Below are 17940 nucleotides of genomic sequence, written 5' to 3'. Positions count from 1 at the left end.
AAAGAGCAAGGGAAAAGAGGAGAAAGAGAGAGTTGGTTCGTGGGACAAGGGAGAGGGACAGCAAGTTATATGTAAAGCACAAGACAAGACAAGACTAAGCTAAGGTATGGTATGGTATGCACGCATTGAAACGAAATGAAAATGCATTGGACAAGAATCCATCGGGAGCAAGAGACAAGGACGGACAAGAAGGTCAGGGAAGGAAAGAGATGGAGTGTGTAAAGGATGTGGAGGGAGGGGCGTGCAGCGCATGGCTTAGGCGGCGGCCCAGGACAAGTCAGGGACCAGTCCCAGGTCCCCTTCGGGAGGCTACAGCCTGTAGCGGAAGTATTTGATAGGCTCTTGTTGATTCTGAGGCCGGGACCTAATGTGCCTGGGGTCCAAGTTGAGGGTGTAGAGGAGTAAAAGTGAGAATAATAACAAGAGGAGAGTGAGCGGTCAGGTGCTGAATAATGTATAGTTTCTATATGTATAATAATACTAACCAACACTACTAAAATAACAGAGGCTGCCCTAAAACTGTCCATCATGTTGTGATACCCCAAGACTGTTGATTGTCAAGTCTGTGCAGTGCCTGTGTTTGTGTTTGTGCCTGTGTCTTGTACATGTCTGTGCCTGTAAATGTGTAACCAGTTTGTCAACGCTTGGACGGTACAGAAATAACAACTTCTCAATCAACGACAAAGGTACTGTTGCGGCCCGAAAGCTTAAGAGCGAGGTAATTGAGTGTCAGCTAATATTAGTACAAAGCTACTGAATTAACAAAATCATCACGCATGCATTTTAAACTCAAAACTTCATGTCTCATCATATCTATCCTCCCGTGCCAGATCGTCACGAGATTGACACTACCCTCAATTATTTCTGCGAGTCACGCGCTGTGCCAAGCGACCCGACTTTCTACTGAGCTCCACCACATCCTATCCTCTTCACTTATCATCCCTTCTACCAACGTGATGTTGCTTCAGACGTCAAAAACCCTTGCTCTTTTTTACACACACACTCATAACCAACCCGGAACGTTGCCGGTCTCCGGGAACTGCAGCCGGAGAACAAGTTCCCCAACATGATCGACATTGACATTTGATACCGGGATTACGATTTCGATTTATAATTCATCTACACAATCATAACCAGGTCTACAGAACCCTCGTCTCGGGTGCCGGCTGAGGCGACTTGTCAAAGCTCTTCATGGGCTCCAGACCCCATCGACCAAACATGGCCGCATCCTCATCCCAGCCATTACACTCGGTCGTCAGCATCTTCTCACCCGTAAAGATGGCGTTGGCACCTGCCATGAAGCATAGCGCTTGCTTCTCCTCTGACATGGTCTTGCGACCCGCTGCGATGCGGATGATGGTCGACGGCATGATGATGCGCGCCGTCGCGATGGTCCGCAGCATGCTCGTAAACTCCACCATCGGTCTGTCACCAAGTGGTGTACCCTTGATAGGAACCAGGGCATTCACGGGGAAGCTCTCCGGGTGGCTTGGGAGCGTCGAGACGGTATGGAGCAAACCAACACGGTCCTCGCTGCTCTCACCAAGACCCAGAATTCCACCAGAGCAGACATTAATTCCAGCATCACGGACATGACTCAGTGTCTGCAGTCGCTCGTCGTAGCTGCGCGTCGTGATGACGTTGGGGTAAAACTCTCGGCTAGTATCAACATTGTGGTTGTACGCCGTGAGTCCTGCCGCCTTGAGCTCCTTGGCCTGCTCCGCGTCGATCATGCCCAGCGTTACGCAGACCTCCATTCCCATGCCCTTGACGCCCTCGACCATGGCCTTGATGTTCTTGAGGCTGTTCTTGCGTCCGCGCATGTCCCTCCACGCGGCGCCCATGCAGAAGCGAGTGCTTCCCTTTTCTTTAGCGATTCGCGCCGCTGCGAGGACGCTCTCAACACTCTCGACTCTTTTGGCGGGGACTCCGGTGCCTTCTTGGTATCGGGTGGATTGAGCGCAGTAGGAGCAGTCTTCGGTGCAACCGCCTGTTTTGATGTTCATCAGGGTGCAGAGTTGCACTTCGGAGGGGTTGTGCCATCTACGATGGACGGTGCTCTGGTTGAGTGTTAGCCGTGGCAATCTGTGATATTGTTCCGCTATCGAGTGATTGGAATCTGGAATCAAATCCGCAGTCTTGAAAACCGACAGCATAATAATGACAAAGTTTCAAGAAAAAAGACACTTACAGCTTGGTATGCCAGCTCAAGGACAGGTTGATAATAAATAGCAGCAATCTCATCCTTGGTCCAATCATGTCGAACCTGAGTCGACGTGACAGCCTCCCTCAGAATCTGGTTCCTCTTTTCAGCCCTCTGCTTCTCAGCAGCTTCATTGGCTCCAGCTGGGGGAGGAGGCGGCTGCGATGTCCGAGGATGATAATCGACAACAGTCGACATGGCCCGGGAATGCTGCCATCTTGCCGAAGCGGGGAGGGACAGACGGGTACTAGGTGCGACCTGTCGAAGGGCCCTCAAGCGGAGAGACGCACAAGGCTTCATTGTGAAAAGGGAAAAGGTAAGTAGAAATGAAAAGGGAGAAAGAGAAAGAATATGTGAGATGAGAGAAAAGATATGCGTGAAATTGGATCGAGGAGGGAGAGAGATGTGTTGTGAGTGAGCTGCAGCTTCAAAAGAGACACTAAACCAAGACGAGATATTTCGGACACCAGCTCCAACATCAACAGACCATACATAAACTTTACAGTACCTATTACGAACCAGTTCTTTTTTTGTTGGCGAGAGCTCTACAGCTTAGCTACGCCTCACCTCACAAGGGTAGGCAGGTCCCCCACACCCAAAAGCCAGTCGATCCTCGGCCAGTCTCCGGCTGTATCTAGCTATCCAACTGAGTTTCACATCTGTTTATGAAATCCTTGTACGCGGTGATCTTCGGCTTCTCGAGGGTGATGCATGTAATGTACATTGCCATTGTAATCCGTTGTAAACCGCGGCTAAACAGGGTTCCACTGCATGGGAATGATGATGATCTTTGAGGACGAAGGACGAGCGGAGCAATAGTTGAGAACTATACACATCTTATGAAAGCATAAGAGAGAGTTGGTCGTTGAATGCAGAACCGCTATAATACCAATCTTTATTTCTCTCCAATACTGCGAGCCAGTCCGTGAGTCTCTCTCAGCTCTCGGCCCGTTAACCGTACTGTAACCCTTCTAGTTCCAGAACATCCCTTCTTCCCTCTTTTTTTTGTTGACGACAGACCCCTGATGGCAATTCGGAATCTCTCGTTGGCTCGCTAGTTAGCGGGAGGGGGAGCTTTTGCGGTTGTTGGGGTCCAGATCCCAAGTGTTAAACCGACCGTATCTGGTTACTAGTTCGGCTTAGCTACCGTGATTTGAGCGGCATTTTTATAAATATGGGGTTATGGCGTAATCGTGGGGTTGGTCAGTTGAAGGAGCTGTTTTGTTGTGTACAGTAACACGGTTCAACTTGGCTGGTTACCTTGGTAGTTTCTTTCAAGCTTATGTGAGGTTTGCAAGTCTTTTGATGATTTCTCTTCAGGAGAACACTGTCTCTTATCTTTCTTTCCATGCTTGCTTGTTCTATGATATTCACATGATGTCTTGTACCAACTATAAGCATTTGCTCTTCACATCGAATTCCATAATACGTATTCATAATCACATTATCTTCCTCCTCTATCCAGACGCCATACTGCATGCCCATATGTACCTAGCTACATCCAATAAGCCCTACCAAAAATCCTTGTTAAAAATGTTCATTCATATCACTTCCCGGCGCCCGATGCAGGTACGGGTCTAAAAACAAGTTAATATCCCAGCTTAAGGGTAAGCCGGCTCAGCATACCGTCTTCCTGGTGTTGCTAGGGGACTTGTCCCCCGCTCCTCAGGTGGTACACGCTTATCCCATCTCTTTCGCTCAGATCGTGGATCCCATCCGGGGTATTCGCGTCTACGCTCGGCATCTGCGTGGCTGCTGGTGCGTCGCTCCATCTCTGGTCGGCGTAGGTACCGTTCACGCCGTTCTTCTTCTCTTTCCCGGTCGATTTCCCGTTGCCGGCCTCTGTCACGGATGCGTTCTCGTTCTCGTTCACGTTCCCTCTCTCTATCGCGATCTTCGCGAGCCCTTCTGTTGTGGCGGGGATCTTCGTCGCTGGATTCTCCTTCAGATGACTCCACTGAGATGTCAGAGTAGCTTCGACTGAGACGAGATGGAGGAAGACGGTCGCGGCTTCGACGCCCCCTTGAGGTATCGGTATTGTAGGATGGGTTGCGAGCCGCGTTTCTGTTGCGATCTGAATTATTATTGCTGAGACCGTTAGGCAGTATGTTTGACACCTTCTCTGTAAGCTTCTCTCGAAGACTAGGGCTATGTGTTGACCGACGTCGGGTGGACTCGTCAGTTCTCATTTCACTACGATGAGGACGGAAGGCCGGTGGCGGGTTACTAGCAACGGGAGGCGGACGATCGTTCATAGGCGGCGAGTATCGACGCGACGTTGGCGAAGGCGGGCTCACTTCAGATCGTCTCCTAGCACGAGGAGGAACAAGGTCTTCGTCGCTCGAATCTGAAGAGTAATGTCTGGGCTGACTGTGACGTCTTGCCGGAGGGGGCCGCTTCGCATTAGGGTCAAGATATGTATCTGATGGTCGAGGAGGGTGTGGCGGGTGTGGTGCGACATCGGGTGAAGGTTGTTGGCTGTAGTCGGCACGGCTGTCGTACCTCTCGGGCGAAGGTCTGGTTGGTCGTCCACCTGCGTGTCTACTCGGAACGTGATTGTACAACGGCCGTTCTGGCGCTGGTCTGGCCCGATTCCCAGCAAATGCACTACCTCGTACGTGAGTGTAGAACTTGGGTTCCGGCCCATCACCAGGTTCACCAGGACCAGTTGGTTCTCGTGCAGCTTCCCGGAACGCTTCCCTCTCCCGCGCATTCGCCTCCTTCCGTAATTTGTCGGCGCACGACTTGTGCCAGCGGTCCACCTCGACGTCTGGTTGTGTTGGGAATACGGTGGCGGGTAGGTCTGGGGGAAACTCTTGGCCGGTCTCTGGGTGTTTTAGTTGCCAGTTCTTGACGGCGAACTGTAAGAAAGGAACATGTTCTTCGGGTCCAAGTAAGATCTCGAGAGATTCCCATCGTGAGAAGCCTCTAGGGGTGAGAGCGGGTATTGAAGGCGGTTCAAAATCGTCGTGTGTAGGTTGTAGAGTATGTTGGCATCCAGTAACTTGCCATATGTAGGAGATAGACTCGTGGGGCATCTCGAAGAGAGCTGGAACTTGTCAGCACAGATATCTCGATAGTGGTAAAAAACAACTCACAGTCGTAATCGCCTCCAACGGCCTTGTAAAATGCGGCCAATTTATCTGGTGTAAGTTGGCATACATTTTTATCTCCAATCTCGAATATCTATTATGACGTAAGGTGGTTAGTTATGCGATTCCTGAAACAGTGATCCTGTACTGTAGGGATTCGAGCAAAAATGGGAGCGCATACTATATGGCGACTTATGGATCTTAATAAAGCATCTAATAACTTGGACGGGCTCTTGTCCTTTTCGTACATGTATGCGTACTCGATGGGAGGCGGCGGCGGGGTTGATGAGGTTGCGCCAGGCGCAGGCGGGGCTTCTGTCTTTGGAGGGGCCGCCATGGTTGCAGTCTAGAGTATAGGTTGAAGAGCTGGCGATGGAGGATGAAGCTCAAGTTGGGAGGAGAAGGGTAGTTGGCAAGAGATAGCGCTCTCACATCCAGGGCAAATCGTGGGGAAACGTGGACGATGAGACAATCGGCGGTCAGGTCAGGCCAAGTCCAGTCAAGTCAGGTCAGCGGGTCGATAATCGATATCGATGTCGATGATCGGAAAGATAGACAAACTGATGCAACGGTGCAGCTGGTACGGTACAATGCCGTAGACGAGCACGATGTCGCATTCGGTTAAACGGCCTTGAGAGATGATAAAAAGCAAATAAGTAATAAGATGGGGGAAACGTGAAACACAACGACAACTAAAAAAGATCACCCAGAAAGAGAAAAAAGAACAACCTTGGGCGTCAGGTTGGGATCCGATACCTTTAATGAAAATGGAGCCCAGCCCAGCCCAGCTGATGGACAACAATGACAACCTAAACTAGAAAGCTGGAGAAAATGGGCCAGCGACAAGGTACAGGTAGGCAGAGACAGCAGACAACAGAGCAGAGCAGGCAGAAGAAGGCAGGGATATGCTTGGCCAAGAGAAGAAATGGAAGTGGGCAGAAGATGAAAGCACGAGCCGGGCAAAAAAAAAAAATTGAACAAGGGGAGGGAATTAATACAAGGCACACAGAGAGAGAGAGAGAGAAAGAAACAAGACAAGAATAACAAATGTTGGTTCCCATGTCAAGAGAAAGACATGGATGTGCCTGCTAAAAAAGACAAGATTGAGTGTGGCTGACAAAAGGATGGTCATGTCAGTCAACCATCGTCAGGTACTTTGTGACAGTACCTGTAACCTCGGGTTAAATACAGCAGCTGACCTTGATGATCGTCTTGGTAATAGGTCTTGTGTCTATTAGAAGAGACGTATAGATATTTGTTCTTTGTTACACTGCTTCAATCCGTTCATGTCGTGTTCAAGACTATCCCTCCAAAGCTCAAAATCAACAATGCAAGCATCATTTTTCTCCGACGCATACATATACACAACGCATCTCAACATCACAGCGCATATTTAGCATGCTTCTCTTGGCTTCATGCCTTGCCTCTTACAACAAGCCGCTTGTGGTCTGACATGTGCGTCGTCTCCGGGTGATCCCTCCCTTCTTCCCCTCCCGTCCACGAGAGCAAACAACAGACAGAAGAAGTGGAACTCTTTTTTCGCATTCATCTAAAGAGAACATTTTCAAGCTCGTACCGTCCGGCTGTGTCATACTAAGCCCAGTGGGACAATACATGAAAATAGATATCTTCTAGAAAAAGGCCTGGCTGGTTCCCTCTTGAAGGACAAGCTCAGCCCCCAGAACGGTGGCCCAGCAATGGACCGAAACCCCCACCTACCAAGTTGAGAGATCTGTAAGATTTCATTTCCTCATTCGAAAGATGATGTTGTCGTGCAGGGAACGTAGCTGATTAATCTCGAATGTTCTCGCTTTCTCTCTTTTCTCGTAATGCGATTATTGCATGATTGTGATAAATCAGATATTCCATCCTCTCGTCTATCGTGTGTGTGAAACATTCGGCACGCTGATGTCATTGTTTCCTAAGTCAATAATGACAGGGAATCTTTTCTCGAAACAGGGCCAGTCCAAAATGGTTCCGAAAAGCTGGGGCAGAAAGCCGTTACCTGATCGTTCTCCAGGGTAAGCCACTTTCGTGCTGTGCCAGGATTGCGATGGCGCTAGGCCTAATTCGGTAAGAGTTTTATCTCCAAATTTGTTGCATAGTAGGTATTGCTGGCCTCTTCCCTTTTTTTTTTGAAGGTCTTCATCCCCAATCACGAGCTCTGTGACGTCTTTTTGTCAGCTTCTTTCAACACTCTTTCGCAACACCTTTTTGTCACGGCTCTCGACTTTTGACCACTCTAGATTTATTTTAATACCTATCTGAAAGACAACTGCCACCACAATGGACGCCCTTAAACCAGCCGTCGATGCCGTCAGGCCAGCCATCACCTCCATCACCCACAACCTTCCCGCGCCCATTCGCGACTTGGGTGTTTCTCTTATCGGCGAAACCTGTTACAAGTCTCTTCTTCTCGACGTCAACATTGAGGATGTCGACTGCATCAAGCTCGGTGTCTCCAAGGCTCTCGGCATCGGAATCATCGCCGCCTCTGCCGTCGTCAAGGTTCCCCAAATCAAGAAGCTCCTCAGTTCCAAGTCCGCCGAGGGCGTGTCTTTCCTCTCTTACGCTCTTGAGACGGCTTCATACCTTATCTCTCTCGCCTACAACATCCGAAACGGTTTCCCTTTCAGCACTTTTGGCGAGACTGCCTTGATCGTTGGACAGAACGTTATCATCTCGGTCCTTGTTCTCAACTACAGCGGTCGCGCTAGTTTGGCTGCTGTCTTTGTCGCCGGTCTTGCCGCTGCCGCTGCTACTTTGTTCGCCGAGAACATTGTTGATGCGCAGACCTTGGGCCATCTACAGGCTGGTGCTGGTGTTCTGAGTGTTGCCAGCAAGATCCCCCAGATCCTCACCATTTTCCAGCAGGGCACCACTGGTCAGCTCAGCGCTTTTGCTGTAAGTCACTTATACTTCTCCGGTTCACAAACAATGACTAACAAATTCCAGGTCTTCAACTACCTCGCCGGTTCTCTGTCCCGAATCTTCACAACCCTCCAGGAGGTCGACGACAAGCTCATCCTCTACGGTTTCATCTCCGGCTTCGCTCTCAACGCCATCCTTGCTCTCCAGATGATCTTTTACTGGAATGCTCCCTCCAAGAAGGCCAAGGGCAAGCGCAAGGTTACTCCTATCGAGGCCAAGCCTACTGCTACCAGCACTCTGTCCCCTTCTGTCTCTACTACAGCCACTCCCAAGAAGAGCCCTACCACTCGCCGACGTGGTTAGATAGATTTCTTGGTTCTTGTGCGAGATTGCGTTGATTTTATAGATAATTTGCTTCAAAAAGCCTGAATGTTAATGCACAGTTAGCTCTGTCTGCTATTTCTCTAACCCGGTCTTGTGTTGAGTTGTGTACTGCTCTGCTCAGTATGAGAAGTGTTACGTGAAACTATGTAATTTATAAACTACCTATGTGAATTTACTGTGCAATGCCTGATGGTAATGCTGTCCCAGAATTTGATGCCCTGGTATCCCCCTGATGCCGCCTGGTATAAACGCCCCATGTGCCGTCGCTAAATGTTCCCAATTACCCAATCCTATATCCAAACCCTATTTTAAAAAACCATTGCAGTATGTCCGTTCGTTGAGTTGTGACTCGTTGTCTCATTTCGACCTGCGCACTGCAGACATCGTCGCTGCTCGCCGAGGTTGCTGACAGAGCAGCTAAAACAGACGTGCTTGTTACAAGCACCGCATGAGTGATCCTCGTTATTGAAACCGTCTAGCTCCATTCCGTCGTCTCCGTTGATAAAGCTAACACCACAGTCGTCGCAATTCGAAGGAATGAGTTCGGTTTGGCTGAGAGTAGAAGTTGACGCTGAGGGTGCGGAAGAAATGTTCCAGAATCGATGGAGAGATTGTTGTGTTGACTCGGGTTGTGTAGTTTTTGTCTCGGTTTGCATATGTTCAGATGGAATCTCGACGTCTTGATTCTGGTTCTGTGCCGAGTACAGCATATTGAGTGTGCGTTCTGTAGCCTGGTCAGCACGTGCAAACTCAAACGAGTCAAAATGGGTGAAGCTTACGATGAATTGTCTCCGCTGAAGGTCGATTATCGCGTACTCGCTTCATAGTTCGGCTATGGAGATGAAGCGGCGTCGAAGTCATTATGGTGAAAGGGTTGGTGATGGAGTTGCTGACGCGTGGAGGAGAGTCGAAGGATGAGACTGAAGAGGGCGAGGCGCAGAGCTCGGAGATGGATCGCTTGCGCTTGTGGGCCATTTTTTATAATTGCGTTGATGTTTTTCTGAAGGTTCCGGGTTGGAATATGAGATATGGATGTGCTGATGTTATAAACAAGTAGTCGTGTATTTGGGCAAGGATATGGATGACAATCGTGAGTAGGCAGAAGATGAGATGAGATCTCTAACAGTTACTCAATATTGAGATGTGGGGCTGCACGCGACATAACGCGCTTGCTTAAATGGCTTTTTTTATGGCTCCAACTGGCGGGACGCGTTAATGGGCTCGCGCCTAAGGTAATTACAGTATGTACATCCGTGTGGAGGACAATTCAAAGTGCAAGCTCAACTTCGTAAAAAATGCCCCGGGGTAGTTCCCGTTCTAGACAGGTAGTGAAGTTGGCTAGGAACACTTTGCCGAGGCGGGTTCAAAATAAGTTAGGCCTGTGGACGTGCTGGTTCCCATCATCCTGTACCTACCTAAGCTGAGCCTCGTTTGTCAAACTTCATGCAGCCCATATGCAACAGATTTCCATTCCCTTGTTACAGTCGTTGTAGCTCATATCAAATCTCCGAAAATGAAGTTGCGTATATATATGAGTCCCTCAGTCTCAACTCGTAAAGGGCTTTCTCTTCCTTTCTAAGTTACGAAGCCTTCTCTCTTTAGCATGAGTCAACTAAATGCAGATGCTATCATCACTCTTGTCAGTGCAATCCCTGCTCTTCTCGTCGCATCTCTGAGTGCCTGGCTTGCCTATTTGACACTGCATCACCGAAACACTTCTCGCAATGACATTGAAACTTCAACAATCGAATTTATCGTTGCACACACTAGCACTACAACTGTGAGGTATGCTACGACATGTGCCTTCTGCAACATTGTATGTCAGTAGTGGCTCGCTAAGTCTAAATTCCATGAATAGGCCTGAACCGCAAACATCATCATCTCAAACTTCAAGTACTCTTTTGATAGAGGTGCCATGCGAAACCATGCCCCAGCTGCCACCTGCTGCTCTCTTGGGTAACTTCGACTGGGAGTCGAGACAAACTCGGCTCTTACCACCCCCCACCATGGCAGACCAAGACCAACTCATCAATGTAGGTAATCCTAACCAATCGACCCATGTCATGCTTGATTTTATTGGACATGCTAACATTGTTGCTTAGGGGTGATGGAAGCCTCGTGGTGGTGGCAGTGTCACACTTACATTCTTTTATGATTCGCTGATGAATGGGCTTTGTTTTATGGGCACAAGACTGGGCTGCTGAAAAGGTAGAAGAGATCTTAGAGCATCATCTTATGGATAGAGAAAGAACTGTGGTTCAATAGAAGTTATTATCCCCGGTTTGATACCCTTGTTTGTACTGAAATCAAGATGTTGTTCTACGGGTTTAAGCAACAACCGGGGTTACAACTCGCTTCCCCATTCTTAACGGGAACTAAAAAAGTTGTAAAATGCTTATTATTCCCAGCACTTGGCGCACCTAGCGGCATTGGACCTTATTGTACAATCATTATGCCTGGTCTTGTAATTGATCTTAGAGCAAAGGCAGAGGGCGTTTAGAAAGATCAATATGTCTTTTGGTGATAAATCTGGGTATTTTCCGACAGATGGGTTCTTTCAATCGATTCCGAATTAAATAACACGCAGCAACTTTGAACCCTCAGTGATTTCCATATGTTAATACTAGGTAGGTACCTAACTAAAAGTACTAACGCAGCGCATGCCCATGCTGAGTGTTCAATGATATGGAATCCCAACTCACGTACCTGGTTCAATAGACACATAGACACAGGTGAAAACCAATGGCTCTTCGGGCCCCGCCTTTTTTTCCTGCTTCTTTTTTCCTATTTGCCCAAGTATACATAAATTGCGCGCTATACCTTCCCATAACTTACCCACGCTCATACATGGTTCCTACTGATATCCGACCAGACCAGTTTGAATCTATTCAAACTTGATAAATCTTACTACTATTCATTATCATCTTAACCCTGACTTGTATTTCCCAATTTCCCCCCCCAAAAAATGAGTCACCTTTCCACTGATGCTATTGTGACCATTATTAGTACAATTCCTGGATTACTTGTGTCGTCTTTGAGTGCTTGGTTCGCGTACGCAGCAATTCGTCGTCGTCGTCCCGCCGCCAGCGACATCGAGACCTCAACCATTGGACTTATTATGGTACCGCTTGGTCATTCCTCTTTAACGTGTGGATGGTCCTTTCATATGTTTTTGTAGAGTATTCCTGTCTTATCGCTAACATTGGATACCGCAGCGCACCATCTACTGCTCGTCAACTTCCGCCTGTGCCAGCAGTGCCTCAGCTTGCGAATACAAACTCACCAAGTTCATCGGGACAACCGCGCCGGCAACTCGATCGGGTCTTGCAATAATGATTTGGTGTCTATTTTATTCGGTATTCTTGTCAAGCTTTTGAGTTTGGGACTTGTTTTTATGAGCGCAGAGATGCGAGGGGAGAACAATAGCTTATGATGGCAGCGGGTATGGTGCTGTCGTTTCCTGTCAATAGACTTCTTTTAGATACATTTATGACATACAGTCAGTCTATTCAATGTATTTATATCCATCTACATATATGGCTATATTAAAATAATCCAGAAATGTAACAAATATCAGAGTCACTTGTATATACTTGTTCTTGACTTGACAAAGCATGAAGAAAACGTATTGCCTCTTTGGGAAGTGGTTTTGTGCGCTTTGCCTTTTTGGGAAATAATTTTGTGCGTTTTATGGAGCTCTATCCCTCCTGCCGGCGCTAACGAATGGCCATCATTACTGCATGGGATTGGCGTTGCATTCTCCCCACAATCACTTGGCTGGGTTTGCCATATCAAAAAGAGGTTCTTCTATGGCTTCCAACCAGAAATGTATTAGCGGGACTCGACAATATTTTAGATCTCCTAGATTGGCCATCCATGCAAACTATAGTTAACTAAACGCATGTCCCAAAGAGCGACCACCGCCAACTACAGGGAGTTCTTCTGCTCTAACATCAAGTTGTATCAAGTTCAAAGACCGCAAGAATCCACTGTTAAATTCCCAACTTCAACCAGCGAGTGGCAGATGCTATAGACCTTTGAAGCGAAATACCCTACTACACTCCGCACTGGGCCAATTATACCCCTCCCATATTGCTTAGCCCTTTGGACTTCACCTGGCCTTTGTTCAACAACTCCGACCATATAATACCTCTGTCCGTACTCAGACGGCTACTCGAGTGATGGCTGTGGGAAATATCTTGTGTTTGCTTCGTGTGTCGGTCGTATAGTAGGCTGTTATTTGATTCGGTCGGTTCTTGATGATGATCTAAGAGACATCAGTCCTTGTAACACTTCTGGGGAAGGTTGATGACTTACCTTGATCCATCAACCAAAGACTGTATCTTTAGCCTCCTCATCTACCAAACAACTTCTTGAAACCCTTCCACTTGCTCCGCTGATGTAATTTGTACGCAAAATACACTCCAACGCACGACACGGCCAGTCCAGCGGTGGAGTAGGCAATAGCAACGACAACTTCAGTATCCATCAGATAAGAGGTGAGATGCCAGAGGACAGAAAGGTTGACGATTTGGGGGTGTAACGCATTAATAAGTAAAAAATAGTCCATGTGGGCAAAGAGCCGCAGCCTCGTACTGGCGATTCATTCGAGGCAGTGCTACACAGCTTACTGTTGCACATTTGCCCTCCTTCTCCATGAATAGGTAACACAGGATGATAGAGTGTCTGAGCACGATCTGCCGCCTTGTCAAGGCAGGCTCCTCCTTTGTATAACAAAAAACGCTTTCTTGAGTGAGTGCTACACTAGTCACAAAGATCACAGGTCAACACTTAACAATCTTGGAACTCTCATCATGTAGTTTAGTCGAACTTAAGATAAATATTGCGTATATCCATAAAACAACCATTGCTCTCCTCATTTTTAGACTGAAACAAGACAAACTTCCCAACTCCAACTCCAACCCGCTCCTTTCCCTGATGAAGTGTAAGAAACCGTATTACTGTTACACTTCCAGGGTACAACAATAAGAAAAAGAAACCATATATATAAATAAAGCAATAAAAGACCCAACAATTTCCCTCCTTGGCCTCTGTTTACCGCCCCCACATGAACCATGCTATCCACTGAAGTAACCAACACCACGTGTACTTGTCTTGGAAAGGGATCTGGCCAAACTCTGTCTCCGATCGCTCCGAGAACTCGTCTGTGTCAGGTCGGTACTATCACAACACTTGTTAGCTATCTTCAATAAGTAGTCAAGGTTGACTTACCCCGCGTGTAAAGATGTATGCATTACTTGACCGGAAGGTGATCTTGAACGAGATATTCAGGACGAAGAGCAGTGACAGCAGCTCTTCTGGGCGTACTCGGCTCAGGACAGGGCGCAATATCGAGTCCCAGATCGTTCGCATGGGACCGGATGCCTTCTCCAAGGTGCGATATACAAGAGACAATCCCGACTTTATCTTCCGACGTGCCGACGCGGGTAATGTCTCCACGAGTTGTTGGTAAAGGGGGAATAGCATCGTCTCCCAGATCGTCTGTAGCCGAGGAAACAGCATCACCTGGCATATCTGATATAGAGGGAGAAACATCTTCTCCCCAAGAATTTTTTGCAGAATCGTCTTAAAGAGAATGTGCTGCATCACACCCTCCCACAAAATTTGCCGAGAGATGCTCTCCCAGAGACCCTGTCGTATAACTCTCTCCCAAATAATTGGGTGCAGCAAATATTCCCAAATAGTCGGGCGGAGCATCCACCAGAGAGGGGAGAGAACTAACTGCCAGAGGATTCGACATAGAGTGTACGTGAATTCACCTACGACTATATCCTCCAGGAATCTGGGGCCCTTTTCCGTGGACACCTCATCCTTGACCCAGGGAGCAACAGAGTCTTCGGATTGGGGTGTCTCCGGAGTCGGGGGAGTCTGTGGTCGTTCTTGGCCGGTTGTTTTATTGTTTCGAAGTCTCATCGTGGGTGATGTCGAGAGTATGAGAGTGGTGAAAGAGATAAGTTTGAGGGGCGATGAACAGAATAGGTTTTCGTCTTCATTCTGAAAGAGGGCTTGGAAGGGTTTTGTGCCCTCGAAAACAGACTTTTCGTCTAGATGGTTGGGTTCCTTCTCATAGAATTGTCTGGATAAAGGCAAACTTTGATGCGGAATAACACGGTGCCACTTGAGCATATTGGCAAGATAATAAACATTAATACCCAGACAAGAAACAGCCATTTAGAAATATACATAAAACCCCATACCAACTCTTTACATCCGAATCACCAACTTTCCCGGACCCCCCTTAATCTTGTAAACTTTGTCACAAGCTTTCTTGATATCCTCCAAGTTGTCAAAATCAACAATAGTGCAAATCCCCTTTACCTTTCCCTGCTTGATCATATCTTCCACAACAGTCATATCCTCTACAATACCCGGATTTCCCGAAAAGAACTCATACTTTATGTTTGTACCGCGTAACTTCCACGTATACCACCATTGAAACGTGTCGAGAATCCATCCAAGCCATGTTGGAAAGACTTTAGGACCCATCATCTTGAGCATCACTTCGCTCTTAGGCACGCTTGCGATGCTAGCGAGAAGACCTGTTTCGGGCTTGAGGAGAGCTATGCAGTCGTCTAGTGTGCTGAATTGCGTGCTGACTGCAAAGTCAACGGTGCCTCGGCCTACCAGTTCGACTACGTTTTGAGTTTTGTAATCGTAGAGGTTATCAACCAATCCAGGAAGATACTCCTCAACGAGGCTCAACTTTCCTGTTGAAACAGTCGAGATGATCTTTTCGGCGCCGAAATAATTCTTGGCAACTTGGATCATTAACGAGCCAGTTCCACTGAGAGCAGCTGGTATGTACACCGTCTGTCCCACAAGATCATCCCGTCCTCCAAGTTGCAATCCATTTCTGATGGTTTGGTACGCAACAACCGTTAATGCTGGCAGAGAAGCAGCTTCTTCAAAGGAAGTATGCTCAGGTTTCTTGTGCAGAAACTTGGCTTCTGTGACGACGTAGTCTGAACACCATTTTGCAGGCGGTCTGCTGAACAGGGGCTTCTCATATTCCACGCCGTATACTTCATCGTTGATTTTGAAGTTGTTGACAGCTGATCCAACAGCTACGACTACTCCTGAGCCCTCCATGCCAAGAGCAAAGGGAAATTTCCTATACTTTTTATGAGAAGATTGTCTTGGGGTGGGGGTGTGATGATGACTTACAAGCGATCACCGAAAAGGAAACCAAGCTGCCCAGAAGCAAACTGTGTATCACTAGTATTGATACAAACAGCCTTCATCTTGATAAGAACTTCATTTGGTTTGGTGATAGTTGGTATAGGCTGTTCAATGACTGTGTACTCAGCTGGGAGACACTTTTTAGGTGCAACGAGGGTTCGAGTGGTGGGTGGTAACTTGGACATATTGTTTTGAGTGGTGATTCGAACAACACCTATGTTCTTGATTCTTGTCTATAAAAATAGAGAGAGATATGCTCTTTTATTTACTTGCTCCCGGCGGCGGAGTCGGCGATGGTGGAGATGTTCGGAGGGGACCCACCGAAACCGCCGAAGTCCACCGCCGAAGATCCTTTGACGCGCCGGATTCAGTACTTTCAATCTCTTCTTGCGGACTTTCATGGGTTTCTAACTCAAAGACGCGATATGGGATGTGGCACAAGTTTAGTTTGGTGAAAAAGTACAGAGTATCCCTTGTTTGGGCTTGTCACCCTCCACGACAGTGTTCTATCTCCACGACAACAACAGTAACCATTAATAGTATTTGTTGAGGGTATGAGGCTGAACTTTTGTGGTCTTGCTTCCATTCCATATTGAGCTACACCGCGAACCTCACTCCGAGCCACCAATAGCTGCAACACGGAATAAGAATATTGTGGCTGTTCTCCTTGTTGGGTGCTGTGTCCTTTCATTTTGACCTACACCCACCATGGCCTTTCTCAAGTGGAACAGGCTGATATCACATTACATGGGCAGTCGAGAGGTAAAGTCAATCAAGGACGTTCGTCCATTGAGCCTCAGCTCATAATTTACAGTTTTGTGTCAAGAGCAAAACGCCATATCCCTCCATTCCTTCCGGGTATCACTTGTGAAAACATCCGAACGCGCCAAGCTCCGTCGCCTCATGCCATGAAGGCAAACCGCATTACTTGCTGGCTACCAGTAAATCGCACAAAAGAAAAATCCACCTCAATCATGTTCGTCTCTTCGGGCTCAATTTTTACCACTCCTAATATCGAGGGCGCCAAGTACATCCATTCTGGTGATACACGAGCCAGCGCGAGTAGGTTGACGTGTCTAAAGAACAAGTCAGTCATCAAACAATATCAACTCCCTTCGGGCACAACATACCTCTCTCACGACTGAGGCCGAGCTGATCCGCAACGTTGAGATACCCATCTTCCACATCAGCTTTGTTCTTCTGGACACTGGCCACCAGACTCTCATCCCCCTTCCAGTCGCTGCGACACAATGGGCATGTTACGTTTCCATGCTTGGTCTTGGCCCAGATTGTGAAACATTCTTTGTGAAAATTGTGACCACAAGTTGCAGCGCACCAGACGATAGACGCTTCCTGCTTCGCATCAAGCTCGTAGTAGCAGATTGGGCAGTCTCCTTCAATAGGCTTACGCTTGTACGACTTCTCTTGTTCCTGTGCGGAGGTAGAAGGCGCGGAAGCAAAGACGGACTGAAGCTCGGTGCTGATCAGGGCGAGCTGGTAGATCAGATCATAAGGGGCGTTGAGCACCTTCTTCATGATCTACAACAAAGGTTAGTACTATGTAAAAGAGTGAGGTATGAGACTTACGAATACAATGTGCTTGCACTGTTGTCCGCCCCTGGTATGATGAGGGCAGGTACATTTGAGGCGTTTGCCAATATGAACAGTGTAGATGTTACCAGTCGAACCGGTCATCTCAAAGTCCTCTTCAGGGCAAGCCTCTGTACCACATTTGGTGCGTTCAAGCACATAGAATCGCTCTGAAAGCGCGCGGCCATAGATAGGAGCAAAGGACTGAGGCGCTTCATTTCTGAACCTGCGCTCTCGCTTCTCTCCCTGTTCCTTTGGCTTTTTCTGTTTCTTGGGTTTGGTTTCTTTCTTGACCTGGGGTGATTGATCTTCAGATGCCACCTGGGATACCTTGCGCTTGCGGTTTGATGCTGGTGGAGCAGGCTTGGTGACAGGCCAGCTGATGGTGCTCTGGGGAGCTTGCTTCAGGTGTCTTGTTAGTTAGTTTGCGTGAGACCTTGTTTGGCAGCGACACAAAAGTATCGGATGCGTTAGAGCTCCGAGTGCTCGAGCGAAGAACTCTGCGCTCCATGTTGAAGGTTCTCAATTTATTTGAGAGGATTTGAGAGGATTTGAGAGGATTTGAGAGGATTTGAGAAACGTTGATGTTCAAGGGGAGAA

The 17940-nt window shown here is 47.8% G+C and overlaps 8 protein-coding genes across 8 annotated transcripts; 3 read left to right on the top strand and 5 right to left on the bottom strand.

The window, feature by feature from the left end:
- Positions 1 to 933: 933 nt before the first annotated feature.
- Positions 934 to 2560, bottom strand: FGSG_00278 (biotin synthase). The gene is made up of 2 exons (XM_011317621.1): positions 2192 to 2560; positions 934 to 2060 (listed from the first exon to the last, which is right to left on the bottom strand). The coding sequence occupies exons 1-2, from the start codon at positions 2501 to 2503 to the stop codon at positions 1140 to 1142; spliced, it is 1233 nt and encodes a 410-aa protein (XP_011315923.1). The 5' UTR covers positions 2504 to 2560; the 3' UTR covers positions 934 to 1139.
- Positions 2561 to 4496: 1936 nt separating this feature from the next.
- On the bottom strand, positions 4497 to 4916 carry FGSG_00277 (uncharacterized protein; the record flags this gene model as incomplete). The annotated part of the gene is made up of 1 exon (XM_011317620.1): positions 4497 to 4916. One exon carries the CDS (start codon positions 4914 to 4916, stop codon positions 4497 to 4499), a length of 420 nt encoding a protein of 139 aa, XP_011315922.1.
- A 2535-nt stretch (positions 4917 to 7451) lies between these two features.
- FGSG_00276 (uncharacterized protein) lies at positions 7452 to 8606 on the top strand. Its single transcript, XM_011317619.1, has 2 exons — positions 7452 to 8199; positions 8251 to 8606. Exons 1-2 carry the CDS (start codon positions 7582 to 7584, stop codon positions 8527 to 8529), a joined length of 897 nt encoding a protein of 298 aa, XP_011315921.1. The 5' UTR covers positions 7452 to 7581; the 3' UTR covers positions 8530 to 8606.
- A 224-nt stretch (positions 8607 to 8830) lies between these two features.
- Positions 8831 to 9525, bottom strand: FGSG_00275 (uncharacterized protein; the record flags this gene model as incomplete). Its single annotated transcript, XM_011317618.1, has 3 exons — positions 8831 to 8840; positions 8926 to 9274; positions 9330 to 9525. The coding sequence occupies 3 exons, from the start codon at positions 9523 to 9525 to the stop codon at positions 8831 to 8833; spliced, it is 555 nt and encodes a 184-aa protein (XP_011315920.1).
- A 628-nt stretch (positions 9526 to 10153) lies between these two features.
- Positions 10154 to 10652, top strand: FGSG_00274 (uncharacterized protein; the record flags this gene model as incomplete). Its single annotated transcript, XM_011317617.1, has 2 exons — positions 10154 to 10335; positions 10409 to 10652. The coding sequence occupies 2 exons, from the start codon at positions 10154 to 10156 to the stop codon at positions 10650 to 10652; spliced, it is 426 nt and encodes a 141-aa protein (XP_011315919.1).
- An 863-nt stretch (positions 10653 to 11515) lies between these two features.
- Positions 11516 to 11983, top strand: FGSG_11739 (uncharacterized protein; the record flags this gene model as incomplete). Its single annotated transcript, XM_011317616.1, has 2 exons — positions 11516 to 11671; positions 11729 to 11983. 2 exons carry the CDS (start codon positions 11516 to 11518, stop codon positions 11981 to 11983), a joined length of 411 nt encoding a protein of 136 aa, XP_011315918.1.
- A 2792-nt stretch (positions 11984 to 14775) lies between these two features.
- On the bottom strand, positions 14776 to 15660 carry FGSG_00273 (uncharacterized protein; the record flags this gene model as incomplete). The annotated part of the gene is made up of 1 exon (XM_011317615.1): positions 14776 to 15660. The coding sequence occupies one exon, from the start codon at positions 15658 to 15660 to the stop codon at positions 14776 to 14778; it is 885 nt and encodes a 294-aa protein (XP_011315917.1).
- A 1098-nt stretch (positions 15661 to 16758) lies between these two features.
- Positions 16759 to 17851, bottom strand: FGSG_00272 (uncharacterized protein; the record flags this gene model as incomplete). The annotated part of the gene is made up of 4 exons (XM_011317614.1): positions 16759 to 16826; positions 16881 to 17289; positions 17338 to 17742; positions 17777 to 17851. 4 exons carry the CDS (start codon positions 17849 to 17851, stop codon positions 16759 to 16761), a joined length of 957 nt encoding a protein of 318 aa, XP_011315916.1.
- Between the last annotated feature and the right edge of the window lie 89 nt (positions 17852 to 17940).

This window comes from Fusarium graminearum, chromosome 1 (genome assembly GCF_000240135.3).
Source record: "Fusarium graminearum PH-1 chromosome 1, whole genome shotgun sequence".
NCBI classification, from domain to species: Eukaryota; Fungi; Ascomycota; class Sordariomycetes; order Hypocreales; family Nectriaceae; genus Fusarium; species Fusarium graminearum.
The sequence above is the reverse complement of the archived record's forward strand: the minus strand, read 5'-3'. Positions and strand labels throughout refer to the sequence as shown.